The sequence below is a fragment of the Syngnathus typhle genome, linkage group LG3 (assembly GCF_033458585.1).
Source record: "Syngnathus typhle isolate RoL2023-S1 ecotype Sweden linkage group LG3, RoL_Styp_1.0, whole genome shotgun sequence".
Classification (NCBI taxonomy): Eukaryota; Metazoa; Chordata; class Actinopteri; order Syngnathiformes; family Syngnathidae; genus Syngnathus; species Syngnathus typhle.
The window spans coordinates 13,332,123-13,354,165 of NC_083740.1; the positions used below are offsets into that span (position 1 = coordinate 13,332,123).

The window sequence follows — 22,043 nt, forward strand, 5'->3', positions numbered from 1 at the left end:
CGATTCAACCCATTCCAACTTTCAACTGTTCATCCTTTTTCTACCTATTCCACAACTTCCCACTTACCAAAAACTTCACATCTTTTATTTTGAAATTCACACCCAATTCCTTTTTCCCTTCTCATTTCTACATTTTTCTACCGATTCAACCCATTCCAACTTTCAACTGTTCATCATTCTTCTACCTATTCCACAACTTCCCACTTACCAAAAACTTCAGATCTTTTATTTTGAAATTCACACCCAATTCCTTTTTCCCTTCTCATTTCTACATTTTTCAACCGATTCAACCCATTCCAACTTTCAACTGTTCATCATTTTTCTACCTATTCCACAACTTCCCAAAAACTTCACATCTTTTATTTTGAAATTCACACCCAATTCCTTTTTCCCTTCTCATTTCTACATTTTTCAACCGATTCAACTCGTTTCAACATCATTCTTCAACATTCCTTAAATATTTATTCAACTTCTTCACCTTCACACGCAATTCCTTCAGGAATTGCAAATTCTAGTTATTATTCAACTTATTCCGCTCACTTTTTCGCCGATTAACTACTTCCACATACTTCAACCGATTCACTCCGTTCCACTTTTCACTTATTCCAAATATTCATGGCATGGGTGCTCATATTTTTCTCGTTCCAAAAATTTTCCGTTTTCGCAAAATTCACAAATTTACGGCGATTTTTGCCCCATTCATTCTTAATGGCAGATTCAACATTTCACATTTATGTTGTTCCAGTTTGAAATTCACATAATTCAACACATTCAAATCACATTGGGGACATTCCCAAACTTGCCAAATTCAACATTTTCACGTTTTCATCTTTTATTTTGAAATTCACACCCAATTCCTTTTTCCCTTTTCCCTTCTCATTTCTACATTTTTCAACCGATTCAACCCATTCCAACTTTCAACTGTTCATCTTTTCTCTACCTATTCCACAACTTCCCACTTACCAAAAACTTCACATCTTTTATTTTGAAATTCAACCAAAATTCTCTAAAATTTCCTTTTTTCTACTCTAATTTCTACATTTTTCAACCGATTCAACCCATTCCAACTTTCAACTGTTCATCGTTTTTCTACCTATTCAACAACTTCCCACTTACCAAAAATTTCACTTCTTTTATTTTGAAATTCACACCAAATTCCTTTTTCCCTTCTCATTTCTACATTTTTCAACCGATTCAACCCAATCCAACTTTCAACTGTTCATCTTTTTTCTACCTATTCCACAACTTCCCACTTTCCAAAAAATTTACTTCTTTTATTTTGAAATTCACTCCCAATTCCTTTTTCCCTTCTCATTTCTACATTATTCAACCGATTCAACCCATTCCAACTTTCAACTGTTCATCATTTTTCTACCTATTCCACAACTTCCCACTTACCAAAAACTTCACGTCTTTTATTTTGAAATTCACACCCACTTCCTTTTTCCCTTCTCATTTCTACATTTTTCAACCGATTCAACCCATTTCAACTTTCAACCGTTCATCATTTCTTTACCTATTCCACAACTTCCCACTTGCCAAAAACTTCACATCTTTTATTTTGAAATTCACAGCTAATTCCTTTTTCCCTTCTCATTTCTACATTTTTCAACCTATTCAACCCATTCCAACTTTCAACTGTTCATCATTTTTCTACCTATTCCACAACTTCCCACTTAACAAAAACTTCACATCTTTTATTTTGAAATTCACAGCTAATTCCTTTTTCCTTTCTCATTTCTACATTTTTCAACCGATTCAACCCATTCCAACTTTCAACTGTTCATCATTTTTCTACCTATTCCACAACTTCCCAAAAACTTCACATCTTTTATTTTGAAATTCACACAATTCCCTTTTCCTTTCTCATTTCTACATTTTTCAACCGATTCAACCCATTTCAACTTTCAACTGTTCATCATTTCTTTACCTATTCCACAACTTCCCACTTACCAAAAACTTCACATCTTTTATTTTGAAATTCACACCCAATTCCTTTTTCCCTTCTCATTTCTACATTTTTCAACCGATTCAACCCATTTCAACTTTCAACTGTTCATCATTTTTCTACCTATTCCACAACTTACCAAAAATTTCACATCTTTTATTTTGAAATTCACAGCCAATTCCTTTTTTCCTTCTCATTTCTACATTTTTCAACCGATTCAACTCGTTTCAACATCATTCTGCAGCATTCCTTCAATATTTATTCAACTTCTTCACCTTCACACGCAATTCCTTCAGGAATTGCAAATTCTAGTTATTATTATTAGTGTGAAGGTGAAGACCTTCACACTATTGTTATTCCTGTCCTTTATTATTATTATTATTATTCAACATCTTCTGCCCACTTTTTTGACGCTTAACTACTTCCACATACTTCAACCGATTCACTCCATTCCACTTTTCACTTATTCCAAATATTCATGGCACGACTGCTCACATTTTTCTCATTCCAAAAATTTTCCGTTTTCGCATAATTCATAAATTTATGGCGATTTTTGCCCCATTCATTCTTAATGGCAGATTCAACATTTCACATTTACGTTGTTCCAGTTTGAAATTCACATCATTCAACACATTCAAATCACATTGGGGACATTCCCAAACTTCCCAAATTCAAAATTTTCACGTTTTCACTTTTAATATTTGCATAAAATTTTGCAAAATTTCATAAAATTTCCTTTTTCACTTCTAACTTCTACATTTTTCCACCGATTCCACTCGTTCCAACTTCCAACTATTCATCTTTTGCCTACCTATTCCACAACTTCCCACTTACCAAAAACTTCACATCTTTTATTTTGAAATTCAACCAAAATTCTCTAAAATTTCGTTTTTCTACTCTAATTTCTACATTTTTCAACCGATTCAACCCATTCCAACTTTCAACTGTTCATCATTTTTATACCTATTCCACAACTTCCCAAAAACTTCACATCTTTTATTTTGAAATTCACACCCACTTCCTTTTTCCCTTCTCATTTCTACATTTTTCAACCGATTCAACCCATTCCAACTTTCAACTGTTCATCATTTTTCTACCTATTCCACAAATTCCCACTTACCAAAAACTTCACATCTTTTATTTTGAAATTCACTCCCAATTCCTTTTTTCCTTCTCATTTCTACATTTTTCAACCGATTCAACCCATTCCAACTTTCAACTGTTCATCATTTTTCGACCTATTCCACAACTTCCCACTTACCAAAAACTTCACATCTTTTATTTTGAAATTCACACCCACTTCCTTTTTCCCTTCTCATTTCTACATTTTTCAACCGATTCAACCCATTCCAACTTTCAACTGTTCATCACTTTTTCTACCTATTCCACAACTTCCCACTTACCAAAAACTTCACGTCTTTTATTTTGAAATTCACACCCATTTCCTTTTTCCCTTCTCATTTCTACATTTTTCAACCGATTCAACCCATTCCAACTTTCAACTGTTCATCATTTTTTTTCCTATTCCACAACTTACCAAAAACTTCACATCTTTTATTTTGAAATTCACACCCAGTTCCTTTTCCCTTCTCATTTCTACATTTTTCAACCGATTCAACTCGTTTCAACATCATTCTGCAACATTCCTTAAATATTTATTCAACTTCTTCACCTTCACACGCAATTCCTTCAGGAATTGCAAATTCTAGTTATTATTATTCTTCTATTTTATTCTCCACACTTTTTTGACACGTTTCATCTTCCACATAATTCATCCGATTCACTCCATTCCACTTTTCACGTATTCCAAATATTCACGCGACGAGCGCTTCCATTTTTCTCGTTCCGAAAATTTTCCGATTCCGCAAAATTCCCAAAATTCCGACAAATTTTTCCCCATCCATTCTTAATGACACATTCGACATTTCACAAAATTTCGTTTTTCACCTCTAACTTCTACATTTTTCAACCGATTCAACCCATTCCAACTTTCAACTGTTCATCTTTTGCCTACCTATTCCACAACTTTCCACTTACCAAAAATTCCAAATTTTCAAATTTGAAATTCAACCAAAATTCTCTCAAATTCCGTTTTTCTACTCTAATTTCTACATTTTTCAACCGATTCAACCCATTCCAACTTTCAACTGTTCATCTTTTGCCTACCTATTCCACAACTTCCCACTTACCAAAAATTCCAAATTTTCAAATTTGAAATTCAACCAAAATTCTCCAAAATTCAGTTTTTCCACTCTAATTTCTACATTTTTCAACCGATTCAACCCATTCCAACTTTCAACTGTTCATCTTTTGACTACCTATTCCACAACTTCCCACTTACCAAAAATTCCGAACTTTCACATTTGAAATTCAACCAAATTCTCCAAAATTTCGTTTTTCTACTCTAATTTCTACATTTTTCGACCGATTCAACCCATTCCACATTTATTCCCTTTATTCATCTTATGCTTACCACATTCACTGCCATTCACCCCCACTTCCACTATGCTTACACAATTCAACCCTTGACCCCCAATTCCAGTGTGGCGGCCATCTTGGATGACCCTGAAGTGCCACTAATGAACCCAGAATGAACCGGAAGTGCCCCAAATCAAACCGAAAGTGACCCCAAATAGACCGGAAGTGACCTCAGGTAAACCGGAAGTGAACCCAAATCAAACCGGAAGTGACCCCAAATGTACCGGAAGTGACCTTTTTAGACCGGAAATGACCCCTAATAAACCGGAAGTGACCTCAGACGAACCGGAAGTGACCCAAATTAAACCGGAAGTGACCCAAATAAACCGGAAGTGACCCCAAATAGACCGGAAGTGACCCCAAATAGACCGGAAGTGACCTCTGGTAAACCGGAAGTGACCCCAAATCAAACCGGAAGTGACCCCAAATGAACCGGAAGTTACCTTTTTAGACCGGAAATGACCCCAAATAAACCGGAAGTGACCTCAGCTAAACCGGAAGTGACCTGTTTTAAACCGGAAGTGACCCAAATAAACCGGAAGTGACCCAAACTAGACCGGAAGTGACCCGAATCAAACCGGAAGTGACCTTATTTCAACACTGAGTGGCCCAAATAGCTACATTTGCGCTAACTTTTTCGTTTTTTGTCTGATTTAACCCGTTTCAACATTTTTACCCCAAAAGTGAATCTCCTGAGGCAGTTTTTTTTGTTTTGTTCCAAATTTAGAAAGATTTTGGCGCAATTGCTTTTTTTTATTTTCCTATTCATTCTCTATGGGGATTCAACATTTGCTCTAACTTCTACATTTTTTAACTGATTCAACCCGTTCCAACTTTCAACTGTACATCTTTTGCCTACCTATTCCACAACTTCCCACTTACCAAAAATTCCAAATTCGAAATTCAACCAAATTCTCCAAAATTTCGTTTTTCTACTCTAATTTCTACATTTTTCAACCGATTCAACCCATTCCAACTTTCAGCTGTTCATCTTTTGCCTACCTATTCCACAACTTCCCACTTACCAAATATTCCAAACTTTCAATTTTGAAATTCACCACAAATTCTCCAAATATTCTACATTTCTCAAGTAATTCAACACGTTTCAACATCGTTCGGCAGCATTCCCCGAAGAAGTTATTCATACATTTCGCCTTCACACGCAATTTCTCCAGAAATTGCAAAATTCTAGTCATTTATTCATTCCATTTTTAATCAGTAATAGAAAAACAAACAAAAGAGACTGATTCAATTCAATTTCAATTTTAGGCATGGTTAAAAATATATAAAATGTCAAAACATGCCATAGGACAGAATTTGATTTGCCCATGAACCCCCATATGTCACAGCTTGGAACATATTTCAGACTGCCCCCACAATAAATGAATATCTGTAATTCAGAGAGACATTTGCTTGGATTGTTTTACCACTCCACAATATTCTAAACTTGTTTTATAGACGAAACAAACAAAACGACATATTTGAACATACAAAACCTAACTTGCAGTTATAAAATGAAAATATGTGAACATGCGCCTATAAGAGGTGGAAGCAGAGTATTATTCTGTGACGTTCACGTGTCTGTGAAGTTGACAGTGAATATTGAAAATCCATGAGTGATGTCCCCCACAAAAACATTTAGAATTGCCATTATCTTTTGCATGTTTTCTGTTTAATTTTCGGGAACCACGACTGATGCTGAAACAATACAAGTTCTCCCATTGTTGGATCAATAAAGGTTAGTTTATCTGACAGGTGACAGCAGCAAAGCACTAGTTTTCTAGACAGGATTAGACAGGATTATGGCTTCATTAAATGAAGCCCCACCCCTTGCTTCAATAAAGTTCTTGGCCACTAGATGCCATAAGATGGCATCTAAACAATAGTTTTAAATCAGACCGAAGCACAAAAACAGCAAATAGGTTTAAAAAATGTGAACAGTGGAGATATATGGGTTAGTTAAATCAATCTGCACGTAAAGACAGGGGAGTGCGTTAAGTGACCTGCATGAGGTAGTCGGCGATGTACTCGGGTTTTAGGCACATCACCCCCTGAGCGGAGGCGTCTGACACGTCCACTTTGAAGTCTCCTGGCCGCAGGCGGCTGAAGTCGGCAAACAAGTGCGTTGCCTCTTTGTACATAGAAGGAGAGGCACTCAACATCACCTGGAGGAAATCAAAGTAAAATGTGATTCAGTCAAAATGTTTTGTTGTTTTGAAGACAATGGTGGCAGCCAAACCTTGGCCCTGCCTGACTGCAGCAAGCGCCTGAAGCCAGCTTCTCGCCCCTGGTCGATGTTCAGCATCACCGTCCAGCCACTGAAGGCTCCCTGGGGAAATAAAAACCCACAAGAGTGCTGCTTAATACACCAGACTGTCCAGCATCATGGCAATAAAGATTCTTTAAACTTGAGAGAAGTTTTTCTGTTTGTTTGTTTTGAATGCAGAAATGAATCTAAACAGGACGTATCTTTTTATATCTAAAAATATAATCAACTGTAACATTCAGCTTCCAAAACAATTTTTTGTTTAAGAATGCAAGTAAATGACTAAAACAACAATTACTTTTATTCATAAAACCATGTTTTTTTGCAATACACCGGAAAGACATTTATCTAACATTTTAAAGTCCAAAACTTCAAGATTCAAGAATTTTTATTGGCCATGTCTGAGCATGCCAAACAAGGAATTTGACTTCGGTACATCTCAGCCTCTGTTCAACATTTAGGTGACTAATAAAACTCAGGACGTTCAAAAATTGACAAATATTCTCAGACAACCCCTGATCTTCTGATCCCCTTGTACAATTTGAAACCAAGTTCTATCCATATGGTGACAAAATTTTACTTGTTTTGTTTGAATCAACATGCATTGATGTGCGCATTTCTATAAATGAGATATTTCCGCCTCCATTTAACATCAGCCACATTTGAAAATGAAATGTTTTTGACATGATTCAACTTGAGCTGCCACATACTCCCTGTTCCGAGGGTCCTCGCAGGACTTTCCTCCAGCGCATGGCAGCTAACGCTAAGCGCCTCTGCTGCGAGCTGATGGAGGGCAAAGCATCCAGGATGGAACTGCTGCCCCATTCATAGTCCTCCTCCTGGAATGCGTGACAAAAAAAAACATGATCAAGAGTAATCCCAATTACGGTGTCTTAATAAATGTTTATAGCTGCAGTGCAATATGACTCGCTATCAACGTGTAATACAATATGCAATATGTTGAAACACAATATGTATAATATCTTGTGCAATTCCTGATTCAAAGTCACTCTACCTGCCTGTTGCTGCTATTACTTGGAAAACACATGCAACCATAAGTCCAACAATTCCAATTCCTGCACCAGTGGACAAAGTTACATTCTACATTATCCTCCTCATATATGCGGATTTATTTATGTTGTCCCACCCTATGTTCCACCCCCCATTTCCCCCTAAAACGCACCAACAGAATGGTGCTTCCAATTTTGTTGTATACCTGTGGAACAATGACAATAAAAGCAGTCTAGTCTAGTCTAGTCTAGTCTAGTCTAGTCTAGTCTAGTCTAGTCTAGTCTAGTCTAGTCTAGTCTAGTCTAGTCTAGTCTAGTCTAGTCTAGTCTAGCCTAAATGTGGAGGTGTCGCCGAGCCCACCGGAATGAAACGGCCCACCGATCGACAGGCCTCCAAGTAAGATCGATGTAGGATCCATTTGCCAGCCGCCATGGCCGCCAGGTACTTTTCGTTGCGCAATGGTGTGCCTACGATGATATGGGAGCAGGTGGGGTCAAAGGACTGCTTGTCCAGGATGATGCCACCTACAGGCAAAGCAGAACACAGCAATAAGAGCGAATATGGCCTTCTGCTACTATTGGTTCTCAAGAAAAATAAAATTCAGCTCTATCTGACCCATAACCCAAAACTGTCTGACAGATTAAGAAGAAAAAAATATACTGCTGAACTTCTTAAATTCTCAGGGGCTCAATTCAGAAGGGCTCGTTTACAAGAAGCAAGACTCACCAAGCTCTTCAATGAGGTGACTGTAATGAATGCGTTCCTGAGGAGCAAGTGAAGACATCTGGAATCTGGGTGGTGTCCTGGTCTCCTTCTTAAAGCAGGAAGACAAGGTTTTTGATCCGCCAGACGCCGCCTCTCATGATATATATGAACTCTTACCTTTGTCTCAGGAGCTATCATGGGCTTTGTGAGTGGGAAAGCGATGCTGTGGGCGTCAGGAGTCATGATGTTATCCTGCGGCTCCTCCGTCGGGAGATCTGTGGCTTTCTTGCTCATTTGCTGGTCGATGACGTCACAAGCTGCTGATGGGAGAAAGAAGGAGGACCAAGATGATCTTTTTGAGGGTGGGGAACATGCACAACACAGGGATGAGAATGGCAAATGTGAAAAAACACGGAAAAGTAGCGGGGGGTTTATGTACTGTATTTTTCGGAGTATAAGTCACGGTTTTTTTTCATAGTTTGGGTGGACGAGCGACTTGTACTCAGGAGCGACTTATATGTGAAATTATTCACAAATATTTACTTGATCATATGTTGACCTCTTGTTTTGTGAAATAAAGAGCCGGTTACCAAACCCATGTCTTGCCTGGTACTTTGGTAACGCTACAATATAGTTATATAGCATATAACTATATTGTACTCCCCGTGAGTCTCAGCCGCAATCAGCGGCATTCAGAGAGTCCACCCCGCAATCGGCGGCGGCCTTGGGGGAGTCCGCGCCGCACTCGACGGCATTCTGGGAGTCTGCGCTAAAATCGGCGTAATTCCGGGAGTCTGCGCCGCAATCAGAGGAATTCGGGGAGTTCCCACCGCAATTGGCGGCATAAAGGGTTTCCCAGTCGCAATCTGCGACATACGGGGAGTCGGCGCCGCAATCGACGGCATTCGGTGAGTCCCAGCTGCAGTCGGCGGCATTCGGGGAGTCTGCACCGCAATCAGCGGCATTCGGGGAGTCTGCACCGCAATCAGCGGCATTCGGGGAGTTCACGCCGCATTCGGGGGTTCCGCGCCGCAATCGGTGGCATTCGGGGAGTCCGCGCCGCAATCGGCTGCATTCGGGGAGTCCGCGCCGTAATCGGCGGCATACGTGGAGTCACACCCAACACCTGCCGCTGACCATCGACGGTGCTGTGGTGGAGAGAGTGGGCAGCGCCAAGTTCCTGGGGGTGCACATCAGTGAGGATCTCTCCTGGTCCACCAACACCGCATTACTGGCGAAGAAAGCCCAGCATCGCCTGTACTTCCTGCGGAAACTCAGGCGAGCGAGCGCTCCTCCGGCCGTCATGACTGCATTTTACCGCGGCACCATTGAGAGCGTCCTCTCCAGCTGTATTGGTGTTTGGGGTGGCGGCTGCACTGACTACAACTTGATGGCCCTGCAGGGCATAGTGAACACGGCTGCTAAGATTATTGGTGCTTCGCTCCCCTCCTTGAAGGACATTTACACCTCCCATCTCACCCGCAAGGCGACCACGATTGTGAGTGATGTGAGTCACCCCGCTCACTCTTTGTTTGAGCTTCTGCCCTCTGGGAAGAGGTACAGGAGCCTGCGCTCCCGCACCACCAGACTCTCCAACAGCTTCATACTCCAGGCTGTTAGGATCCTGAACTCGCCCCCCTTTTCTGCGTAGCGTCCTGTACTTAGCGCTATGCTTACTGTCTGCTGTACGCACACTGGCTCAGTTTTGCTCCTCTTATTTATTGGGTTATTTGTTTATTATTTATTCATCACTCATTTATTTATTTATTATTTATTGTTTGTGCCTTCTTGTTTTAATTTTGTGTCGTCTAATTGTATGTTTATCGTGTACTGTGTCTCGTCACTGTGGGATGGAGGAAACGGAATTTCGGTTTCTTTATGTGTCTTGACATATGAAGGGATTGACAAAGCTGACTTTGACTTTGCAATAGTCGGCATTCGGGGAGTCCCTGCCGCAATCGGCGGCATACGGAGAGTCCTGGCCGCAATCAGCGGCATACAGGGATTGACTATAATATATACGTAGATCTGTGGAATAATTGGAGCCGCGACTGACAACGAGGCTAACGTCAGCGGCGCACGTAGTTCCGGAGTCAGCTGTGTGTGTGTGTTTTTTTTAAGTGACACTGAAGACAAAGATTCCGATGGAATTAATGATTTGGATTGACGGATGGTTTGATAAAATTTTTGTTTATATTACATTTATTTGATACATCTAGTCTGACGTCAGCGGCGCATGTAGTTCCGGAGTCAACAGCTGTGTGTTGTTTTTTTTTTTAAGTGACACGGAAGACGAAGATTCCGATGGATTCATTGATTTGGAGTGACACGGATAGTTCGATAAAATTGTTGTTTATATTATTGGTATTTGATATATAGTTTATACAGTCAAACCTTGGGTTTTCGATCACAATCCGTTCCAGAAGGCGGTTCGAGAATCTATTTTTCCCATTACAAATAATGGAAAAAATTGTAATCCGTTCCAAGACAAAAAAACCCGCACCTTTTTTAAGCATTATCAGTTGCGCATTTTTTTCCGATCGCTGCAGCGCACTGCCGACCACCGCAGCGCACTGCCGACCACCGCAGCGCACTGCCGACCACCGCGCACTGCCGACCACCGCGCACTGCCGACCACCGCGCAACCGTAGCGCGCCGCCAACCGCCCAAATGCACCGCGTTAGTCGCATTATTGTGACAGAGAAAATATTTTTAAAGTCCTGATGTACTTTGCAAAAATTAAGTGGACCTCAGTGCGCAGGGAGCTTAATTTGGTCTGATTGTTCAACCGCAGCGCGCCGGGCGCTCACTGTTACATTGCTTTAAGAGCGTCTTTGTGTTTTAGGATGGCTTTACTGCTCCCACTTGCTTTTTTTGGAGGCATGATTAGGGGTTAATACAATCCTCAAAGTAATGAAAATACAATAACGAACGGAGTCAGTCGCCATCCGGGCCGCGCGGTCGGGTTTTCTCGGGTCCTTTCGGCTCATCTCGCGAGGTTCGACCTCTGAATTTTGTTCGACAACCGAAGCAAAAAATCTCAAATTTTTTGTTCGAATTCCAATTTGTTTGAGAACCGGGACGTTCGAAAACCGAGGTTTGACTGTATATTGTTATATGGGCCTGTGGAATCATTTGAACTGCAACTGACGACAATGAGTCCGACGTCAGCACCGCGCCGCACGCTCGGCATTGTTTACAGAAAGGACGAAGGATTCGATCGATGGATTTATTGATTTGGAGTGACAGATGATTTGATAAACGTGCTATTTATGTTATAGTTATTTGAATAACTGTTAATGTTACGTCAGGCCCGTTCTCAGCTCCTTGTTTGTGTTAATATCACGTTAGCAGACCGTATCGTTTAGCCAAGGGGTGTCCAAACTATGGCCCGCGGGCCAACTGCGGCAGTTTTTATTGGGCCGCAGCAAATTCTGAAAACATAATTGAATATGGCCCGCACAAGAAGCTTGAGCTCAACTCTGTTGCACTTCTCAGTTTCAACACTAGATGGAGCCTGCCACACAAATGAAATCAAGCGAAGCGTTCGACGTCCCATTAGCAAAGAAGAGAAGCGAGCGCGCAGCGTTCGACATCGCATTAAAAACACGTAATCCGCGGAAAATTCCCATCCCTGACAACACTGCGTACCCATCTGCACCAGCTCCGAGTCAGTCATGGAGTCGCTAGGCTGTCTGTCGTACTGCGCCAGGGCCCGCGGAGGAGGCGCCAGAGGTTCAGAGTGCTGTGAGGGACTACCGGGCCACTGCAGGTTGTCGGCCAGCTTGGCCCTTTCTTCCCTGGCCGTGGGATCGTCCCAAACAATCTGCTCGCTCTGGGAAGGCTCCGCGTTGACATCCAGAGCGGCTGCCCTAGAGACCCTTTCATGAGGTTGTCAGGTTAGAGGGAACATCGCCTTTTATTCAGTCATCAAGCGCTCCTTGAAGCACTTTTTTAATCTGCAGCCTCCTCTCCTCACCTTAAGGCTTCCAGAGTGTGTCTGCCGCCGACAGAAGTGTTAGGGGTGGAGTCTGTTGACCCCGTCCGACAGAGCCGTAGCGACGCCCGCCTGCCAGTTGTCATCTTGGTGGCTGACATGATTTCTTGGAGTGCTTTTTGCAGGTTCTCTCTCATCTGCAGCGTTTCTGTGACCTCTGGTAGAAGACATTGAAACAAATGACTTTTTTGTGTGGCTTTTTTTAAGTTGAGGGAGAGAACTGGAGTAACATCCACCATTCTTGTCCGTTAGAGGATCTTGCTCTCTGCTCCCATCACTTGCACGGCGAGAGGTCGAAGCATCCTCTGCGACCTTGTGCTCAAGCTGGAGGATGGATGCGTTAAATGCTTTAATGTCACAAAATTTTGGTTGCTCTTTCTGAAATGTCCCACGATTCCACAAAATGTTGCCACTCTAAGTAAAAACAGTCGGGCAGTAACTATGTCAAGGAGGAGCTAAGTTAAGATTTTCACAATTAATTTGTCAGCCATTTAGAAAGTTGACTTGGGAATCTAATTTGTTATGTATTTATGGTTTCAACCTTTTATAAAGGCAGTTATAGCTATTTTTAAGAGGGACATCAATTCTGTTTTTTTTATCATTTGCATTTTTATGTGTTTACTGTGTTAAAGGAATTGCACATATTTGTTGGATGAGTTAATAATAAGACCTAAACAATATTCTGTTGGATTTCATCACTTCCGAAACATTTTCATCATGGAAACTCAGTAAAATCGTCGCTGTTCCGTGTGTGTATATCTTATATTTGTATTATTGGCAATGTTTTATGTGATGTGGTCTGTACTTATTGTTATATGTCCTGTAAGCACTTTGTTAAGGCGACAAGCTGTTGTGAAAGCGTTAAATCAATAAAATGTTTTTTATTTTCTAGTGGGTCATTTTGACCACATAACAGGTGGGATGAAAACATTTGTTGCTGTGAATGTCCAACACTTGTATTGGGGTGCACCTATGAATCTACTCGAGTAAATGTGAACATGACAACATTTGGGCCTACTTTGGTATCCCAGGCTTCCGTGTTTTCTTGCAGTTGCATTCGTGTGGAAGGCGGAGACATCTGCGAGCTGCTGGGAACTTGACTGAGGTTTAGGCTCATCTTGGGGTTATAGGTGAAAGGATACAGAGACTCCGGGACGTGCCTCTGCTCCTCGGCACACTAAAAGACGGCAACAGACCAATGTTGGGACCGAAGTCTTTCAGGGAACGCAGACAACAGAGCAGGCGACTCACGGCTTGGAGCCAGTGTTGCGAGACCACATGCAGCCCCCTCTCTTTCACGCCTCTGTATTCTCGACTGTTGTCGCTTGCTCGGCCCTGATAGATGAAGTGGGTGACGCTTTCGTCACAGGCCCATCTTAACGCACAAAAACATTTTTGTCATCATGCCTCTGCTTGCAAAAACATAAAAGTCCGTTGTGGCTACCTGTATTCGGCTCCGAGTGAGGCACCCACAGCGTTCAGTTCACTCTGCATCTTGCTCAGCTTCTTTCCCACGCAGATCACAACGCCCGTGAGCGGGCCGGCCACCTCTTTTGCCACCTTGAGATGATAAAATGTCAGAGGTTGGCCAAGTTAGATCCATAGCATATACAGAAGGTAAAAATAACAACAAGTGAGAGGGGTAGAGCAAAAACGGGGAAAGAAAATACAGAAATGTTAACAACCTCCTTCCTGGCGGTGCTGAGCTGCGGGCTGGAAGTGACAGCTTGCATGTCAGCAAGGTAGCTGCCACGGGTGCTGTTAGCCAGCGCCACCTTCAGGTTTTTGTTGATGACGTCAGTCAGAGGTGTCTCTGTCTTCTCGCCGGTCCCGCCTGGTGTGTCCAATGCCGCCAAGGCATCCTGGAGCCAATATACAGAACTCTTTATATTTTAAAACGATGGCTTCAACTCGGGAGAATTACCGTTTTTTCCCGTGTATAATGCGCCGCCATGTATAATACGCACCCTAAAAATGGCATGTTGATGCTGGAAAAAAGCCTGTACCCATGTATAATACGCACCCAATTTTTATTTTTTAATTTTTTATTATTATTTTTTTTTAAGTCTTAAAAAAAAAAAAAAAAAAAAAGATTTTAAAAACAAATTAAAAAAAAATTGTACCCATGTATAATGCGCACCCCAGATTTTAGGACAATAAATTAGTTAAATTTTGCGCATTATACACGGAAAAAAACGGTAAGTTGTAAATGATGAGTATTTCTTTAAATAAAGAATTTTACCAATACTGTAGATTGTATTTCAAAACTCATTCCACTATATCTTTTGTAAATTGATTATCATTACATTACTTATAGATAAACCTCTGAACTAGAATTGAGAAGTTTTCTGTTAAATTGCATAAATCATTTATCCATTTTTATTCAGCAATATCATGAAATAATTTACCGTATTTTCCTCACTACAGGGTGGACTTAAAAGCTTATCATTTACTCAAAAAAACACAGTGGGCCTTATAATGCAGAGCGCCTTATATATGGATCAATTGATGAATTTGTTGATCCATACTGGTTGTACATAGCGCTCTGCCAAAATGTATCAGGACGTTTTAGTACAACTAGTAAATTACAAGGTCGCATCGCTTCCCAGCATTACGGCAACCGTAGTCGGGGGCGTCACTGAATAGCTGTTGCACCCGCGAGGCTATTTCATTTCAAAATAGGCTGTTCTGTTAATGTTTTCGAGTATGTCAGGGCTCGAAGCTTATTTTTTGCCCAAGTTGCCCTCGGGCAAGTTGGAGAAAATTTTACTTGCCCGAAACAAAATTTTACTTGCCCGAATTTTTTTGGAGTGGATTTTTACTTGCCCGACACATTTTTGCAATAAAAAAGACAACACTATAAGTTTTGCCTTCATATGCCTTCGTATCCGCCAACCGGAAACAAGCTCTGCTGGTGCGCAGGCGCAGAAGAGCCAGGGACGGGTGAGAGAGCATGCATTTAATTACGAAGCGCTTTGCCGTTATCAATGTATTGCAGACTTACACGAGAAACTAACCGCTCCCTAGAAAACAAAATGTCGGACCAGAAGCGGCAGAAGTTGCGAGAAATTATGCACAAAATCGTCTTTTTACAGCTTGAAAACATGGTATTATGGCAGGGCAAGTTCGGGCAAGTGAGGAAAAAATTCTACTTGCCCGTCTGCCATCGCTACTTGCCCCGGGCAATCGGGCAATCGTTAGTTTCGAGCCCTGTATGTTTACGGATCAATATCCAACGGAATCATAAATAAGCAGCACCAATGTGTTAAATCAGTCTTTAGTCGGTTCCGATCACTTTTATGGGTTAGAGTTTGAGAAACGGGATTGTTTACAGGGGACTGCCACAACACTGCTGAGGCTCACGGGAGTCTGCGAGCTGAGACTCATGGGAGTTTGCGGGTGGCTAATGCTATAATGACCCCTGCTATACGCACGAGGCTATTTCATTTCAAAATAGGCTGCTCCGTTAATGTTTCGAGTAAATTTACGGATCGATATGGAAGGGAAACATAAGTAAGCAGTACCAATGTGTGATTGAACTTTAGTCAGTTCCGTCCATTTTATAGGAGATAGTTTGAGAAACGCTTTTGTTAACAGAGGGCTCATTGGTTATTGGCTAGTGCAGGTATGGGCAAACTACGGCCCGCGGGCCACATCCTGCCAACGGGACCGTTTAATCCGGCCCGCCAACCCTGAATAAATTGTATTATTAAACATTTTTTTTGGTCGTTTTGCCTGCAACGACTGCGTTTCCCCAGTAGATGGGGAAGCGCTCGCCCGCGCATTTACTCCCGGAAGCTGTGTGAGAAAGCTCAGTGCACACTCACAAGTGCGTGTACGTACTCAGTAGTACGGACATGGCGCACTCGCGCTCTATTTGTATCAGTGCCGAATTTAGAGCGTGGGCTGTGACGACAGCATTCTTGTAATTCGCGCGCTGAGCTTTCAGATACAGTTTTACGCTGAAGCCACCCACACCCCTTCCCCTGGAATCCTTCCATTAAAATGAGTCGCCCAAGGAAAAGCAAGGTGGACACTGAGTGCCGAGTGTTTAAAAAAAAGTGGCCAATTTGGCGCGACGTACGCGACGTGACGTTCAGCCACATGAACATCAACATCAACCCGTCACAGATCGAGGTAAACGAACCAACACCTCGGATCTCTCCTAAGAATTGCCACAACAAATTTTACTCCAGACTATGACGCACTAGCAAAAAAGGGAGACCAACAACACTGTTCCCACTGAAAATGAAGGGGAGGCTTTCAAGTTTGTTGTAAAAAAATGCATCTAGAATATGATTTGTATAAATAGCAGGGATTGAAACTAGCGACCATTCTCATTTTCAAACAATGAAGGATGCTCAAGGACATTGATGCACCACCTGTTTGCGACTAATCTCAACCTGTTGGGATGTCGAATGTTTATGCGCTGGACTGAGAATGTGCGGACAGTGCGCGATTGCGCACGCGCGTAGCTTAGAGGGAACATTGTCCGGCACCTAACAGTGTCACAAAAAAGGTTGGGGAATGCTGCTCTAGTGTGGCTTATTCATTATTTAATTTGAACTATTTTAATTAAAATCTCACAGCAGCAGTCTTCACACATAAAAACACTAAATAAAGCACATGGAATCAAAAACTTGTTTTTGATCGTGCGTACCACTCCGTTCTTAAGTCTCGTTGTCCGATCAAATCTTTTAACTCTGGAGTTGCTCTTCCTTTACTGATGACCTCCTGCTTCGACCAAAAATCCATGGTTTGGATATGTAATCTTTCATTGTAAAACCCCCGCATTTTTTAAGCATTTTCTTCATTTGCGTATTTTTGTCCAATCGCGCAACTGCAGCGCACCACCAAACGCGCAACCTTAGCGCGCCGCCGACCGCGCAACTGCACCGTGCTGGTCGCATTATTGTGACAGAGCGGTCGCTAAAATTTAGAAAATATTTATAAAGTCTTGATGTACTTTCCAAAATGTAAGTGGACCTCAGTGCGCAGGGAGCTTAATTTAAAGTTAAAGTCCCAATGATCGTCACACACACATCTGGGTGTGGTGAAATTTGTCCCCTGCATTTAACCCATCCCTGTGTGATTTTGATCCATCCCCTGGGGGAGAGGGGAGCAGTGAGCAGCAGCGGTGCCGCGCTCGGGAATCATTTGGCGATCAAATTTGGTCCGATCGCGCAACCGCAGTGCGCCGGGCGCTCACTGTCTCATTGCTTTAGGAGCGTCTTTGTGTTTTAGGATGGCTTTACTGCTCCCACTTGCTTCCTTTGGAGGCATGATTAGAGTTGATGCAATACTCAGAGTAACGAGAACGTAATAACGAACGGAGTCAGTTGGCATGTGGGTCCTCTCGGCTCGTCTCGCGAGGTTCAACAACGGAATTTTGTTCGACATCCGAAGCAAAAAATCTCGAATTTTTTGTTCGAATGCCAATTTGTTCGAAAACCGAGGCTCCACTGTAACTATAAAAATTCTGCGATTTTGGTTCAAAATGATACAAAATTATTGAGATTAAAAGGAAAAGGACTTTAAAATGCAAAACATTTAATTTGTTTTTCCCTTTTTCATGATGGCAGGGGAGGCCTCATATATATATATATATATATATATATATATAGAGAGAGAGAGAGAGAGAGAGAGAGAGAGAGCCAGAGAGAGAGACAGAGAGAGAGAGAGCCAGAGAGAGAGAGAGCCAGAGAGAGAGCCAGAGAGAGAGAGACAGAGAGAGAGCAAACGAGAAAGACAGAGAGCGAAAGAGAGCGCGAGAGAGAGAGTGTTTATTTTCTTTTTCTTTTCCCAATGATCGTCACACACACACCTGGGTGTGGTGAAATTTGTCCTCTGCATTTAACCCATCCCCGTGTGATTTTAATCCATCCCCTGGGGGAGAGGGGAGCAGTGAGCAGCAGCGGTGCCGCGCTCGGGAATCAGTTGGTGATCTAACCCCCCAATTCCAACCCTTAATGCTGAGTGCCAAGCAGGGAGGCAATGGGTCCCATTTTTATAGTCTTTGGTATGACCCGGCCAGGGTTTGAACCCACAACCTTCCGGTCTCAGGGCGGACACTCTACCACTATGCCACTGAGCCGGTTTCATTTGAGCTAGGAATTATGTACCGTATTTTCCGGACTATAAGGCGCACCGGACTATAAGGCGCACCTTCAATGAATGGCTCATTTTAAAACTTTGTCCTTATATAAGGCGCACCGGACTATAAGGCGCAGCATTAATGCATCATGTCAGACTTTTAATCCAAATCAAATCATTCTCCATTTTATCTTTTTTATTTCAACTTCAGACGCAACAAATTACTTTATAATCACAAAATAATGATCCATAGTCTTTTTGATTCATGATTGATAGTCTTCAGCGGGCCACTTATGATTGATTTCATGACAATGCTTCGGGCCAGTTTAAATTTAGGAATTTGGTCCATATATAAGGCGCACCGGACTATAAGGCGCACTGCCGGCTTTTGAGAAAATTCCAGGTTTTTAGGTGCGCCTTACAGTCCGGAAAATACGGTAATCTAATGTGGTCCTTGCGTTTAATCATACTGATTCAAGGTTGCAACTTGGACCCCACCTTGACATTGAAGGAGGGCCTGAAGAGCTGATCCTTGCTGAGGAAGCGGGAGGGCGTATCCAGCTGCAGTGAACGCTCCTTGCCAAAGGGCTTCCTGCGGCCGCCCTCCTGGCTTTGCTTGGGCGTGCCAATGTCCTCATGAGACTTCATTTCATCTAGCACCGAACGAAACACTTTGCTCTGGAAGCGTCCTAAATCCAGCGGCGTGACTGCCTTGCCACTCTGTGGACCCAGTAGTGGAACCTCTGGAGAGAAGCATGTTGGTGGGGGTGGCAGCGGCGGCACAGACATCTTCTGGGAGGCGCCGATAAAACTCTCCTCCTCCCTTTCTGGGCAATGATTATAAAACCACAATCACTCAAAATGAAGCAGAGTGATCTTGTAAAGGCAAACTTGTTGGATGTTTTTCACGTGCATATGGGAAAAATGCACACGTTCCTCTTTGTACCCCCTCTCGGGTGTAGGAATGCTTTGCAGCTGCACCATATGTGAATTAAATTTTACAAACCCGGAGAAGGGGGCAGGTCAATCAGAAAGCACTCTTCGGCTGCCCTCTGGCCGGTCCTGGCAGACGCCATGATCCAGTGCATAGTGACTGCAGGGAGCCCCCACTTTTTGGCTGCCTGGTACTTAGTGCCATCGGGGTTTTGCAGCACCAGGTGAGTGCTGGCCAACATTGCTTTCTTGGGGTTGGCCAAGCGCACAAAGTAGTCCTGGACACTGCAAGAGTCAAGAGTCACACAAACCTTAAAAGCAGAAATAATATAGAAATTTGATTTAATGGATTGTAGGCAAAAAAAAGTCAGCTTCATGGAGTGACAATCCGGGCATATACCAAAAATTCCCAAGTGGAATTTAATACTTTTTAATAGGCGTCACAATATTTTTTAATACTAACATGAGCCGCAACTATGACAACCTTTCAAGCATCAGCATTAGGGGGTCATTAATAAAGATACCGATTATTGTCATTTTCTCACACAAATTTCTAAGTGAGTAAGTGCAATGAAAAGACAAAATGATTTTTTATTGTTACGTGTAGAAAGAGCACACACCATTTTTGTAGTGCTCAACACTCCCGTTCACAATGATTGTATTTTCCGGACTATAAATTGCAGATTTTTTTCATAGTTTGACTGGGGGTGTGACTTATACTCAGGAGCGACTTATATGTGAAATTATTAACACATTATTACTTGATCATTAACATATTACTTACTAGTATATCACTTCACATGTTATTTTCATACTAAACCGCATAAGGGTGGTCTAGGCCTGTGGAATAATTGGAACTACAACTGACGAAGATTTCGATGGATTTAAAGATTTGGAGTGACACAGATGGTTTGATAAACTTATTTACCGTTTTTTTCCATGTATAATGCGCAAAATTTAACTAATTTATTGTCCTAAAATCTGGGGTGCGCATTATACATGGGTACAAAAAAATATATATATTTTTCTTCATTTTATTTTTTTAAATCCGGATATGATACGGAGGCCGCCATTACAGATGCGCTTTCTTCTCTGCTGTTCACTTCAAACACGCTCCATACAAACACAATGCTCTCGTATCAGACGCTTGCTCGATCACCTGCTCGTTTGCTGTCACAATGTACCCTACACAGATCCGAAACATTTCTTCGCTATCGAGTTTGCTAGCGCATGCGCAGTGATACTGACCGGCAGAATAACATCCGGTTGTTCCCAAAGATGATCTTTTTTCTGAAATAATTTTACGTTACGGACTTAAGTAGGAGTCAAAATTTGGGTGCGTATTATACATGGGTACAGGCTTTATTCCAGCATCGACATGCCATTTTTAGGGTGCGTATTATACATGGCGGCGCATTATACATGGAGAAAAACGGTATATGGCACGTTCTCAGTTCCTCTTTTATGTGTTTATGTAACGTTAGCATACCGTACCGTTCAGCCTGTTGCCTATTAATGTCTGTTCTTGGTGTTGGATTTTGTCAAATAAATTTCCCCCGAAAATGCGACTCGGACGCGATTTACATATGTTTTTTTCCTTTTTATTGCGCATTTTATGGCTGGTGCGATTTATAATCCAGTGCGATTTATACTCCGGAAAATACGGTATTTTTATTGGGGATTAACCTTAGCCTACAACTATGGCATTACATTTTCCTGAAGTACAACATCAGTTAGAGATGTTTTTCAATTAAATAAATTTGCCAATATTATAGCTACTATTACAGATAATCAACAGTAGCCTAAATTGGTCAATCAACAATCCACAAAAATATTTATCATTTAGTATTTGGTTCTTACTCTCTCTCTCTCACACACAAACACACACAAGCGCACGCACACGCATGCACGCACACAAGCATGGACAACCTTAGCCTACAAATATGGGATTACATTTTTCTTGGGTACAACATTGGGCAGTGATATAAACGAAACGCGATGTAGCAAGGGATTATTGTCATTTGAATTTTTAGTGACATCAGCGGCGCGGCGGCTGTTTACATAAAGGACAAAGATTTGATCACGGGATGACGAAGAAGACGAAGGGCCCCACGTACTACCGGCATCATTAGCGGCTTTGTTTGTAAGTGACACAAAGGACGAAGAGTTTGAAGGATTTAATGATTTGGAGTGACACACAAGGTTTGAAAAACTATTATGGCTACTCTACGGAGCTCCCTTTAATCTCCGTGGATGGAAGTCGGGGGCCGGCGCTCGGCCGGGTGGCTGTCCGGGGACGGTGGATGGGGCTCGGACATGGCTTTTACGCACGCCCGGTCCTATTCTATGGAGCTCTCTTTCACCTCCGAGGCTGGAAGTGCCACCTCCGGCGATGGAAGTCCATGCCGCCACACGCCCGGAAGTCGACGCCGGTGCTTGGGGCCGTGTGGCGATTAACTATTTATGTTATAGTTATTTGATATATTTTATTTCGTGTAGCAACTTGTATATGTTTTTATTGTTCCAGTTCAGTAGTTGTTGGCTCATTGAACTCTTATTTTGTTAAATAAAGAGCCGTTTACCAAACCCACATCTTTCCTTGTACTTTGTTA

At 42.1% G+C, this 22,043-nt stretch overlaps 1 protein-coding gene across 1 annotated transcript in view; it reads right to left on the bottom strand.

Annotated features, from left to right (window-relative positions):
- Positions 1-22,043, bottom strand: part of LOC133151691 (DNA topoisomerase 2-binding protein 1-A-like) — a 51,768-nt gene that overhangs the window by 1,644 nt on the left and 28,081 nt on the right. Inside the window, exons 13-27 of the mRNA XM_061274933.1 lie at positions 19,505-19,716; positions 18,997-19,325; positions 14,091-14,267; positions 13,850-13,965; positions 13,657-13,780; positions 13,424-13,582; positions 12,642-12,729; positions 12,388-12,562; positions 12,060-12,289; positions 8,586-8,728; positions 8,430-8,517; positions 8,064-8,227; positions 7,403-7,531; positions 6,666-6,755; positions 6,430-6,591 (exon numbers count right to left, since the gene is read on the bottom strand). Coding sequence (XP_061130917.1) covers positions 6,430-6,591; positions 6,666-6,755; positions 7,403-7,531; positions 8,064-8,227; positions 8,430-8,517; positions 8,586-8,728; positions 12,060-12,289; positions 12,388-12,562; positions 12,642-12,729; positions 13,424-13,582; positions 13,657-13,780; positions 13,850-13,965; positions 14,091-14,267; positions 18,997-19,325; positions 19,505-19,716 — 2,386 coding nt within the window. The remainder of the gene's footprint in view (positions 1-6,429; positions 6,592-6,665; positions 6,756-7,402; positions 7,532-8,063; positions 8,228-8,429; positions 8,518-8,585; positions 8,729-12,059; positions 12,290-12,387; positions 12,563-12,641; positions 12,730-13,423; positions 13,583-13,656; positions 13,781-13,849; positions 13,966-14,090; positions 14,268-18,996; positions 19,326-19,504; positions 19,717-22,043) is intronic.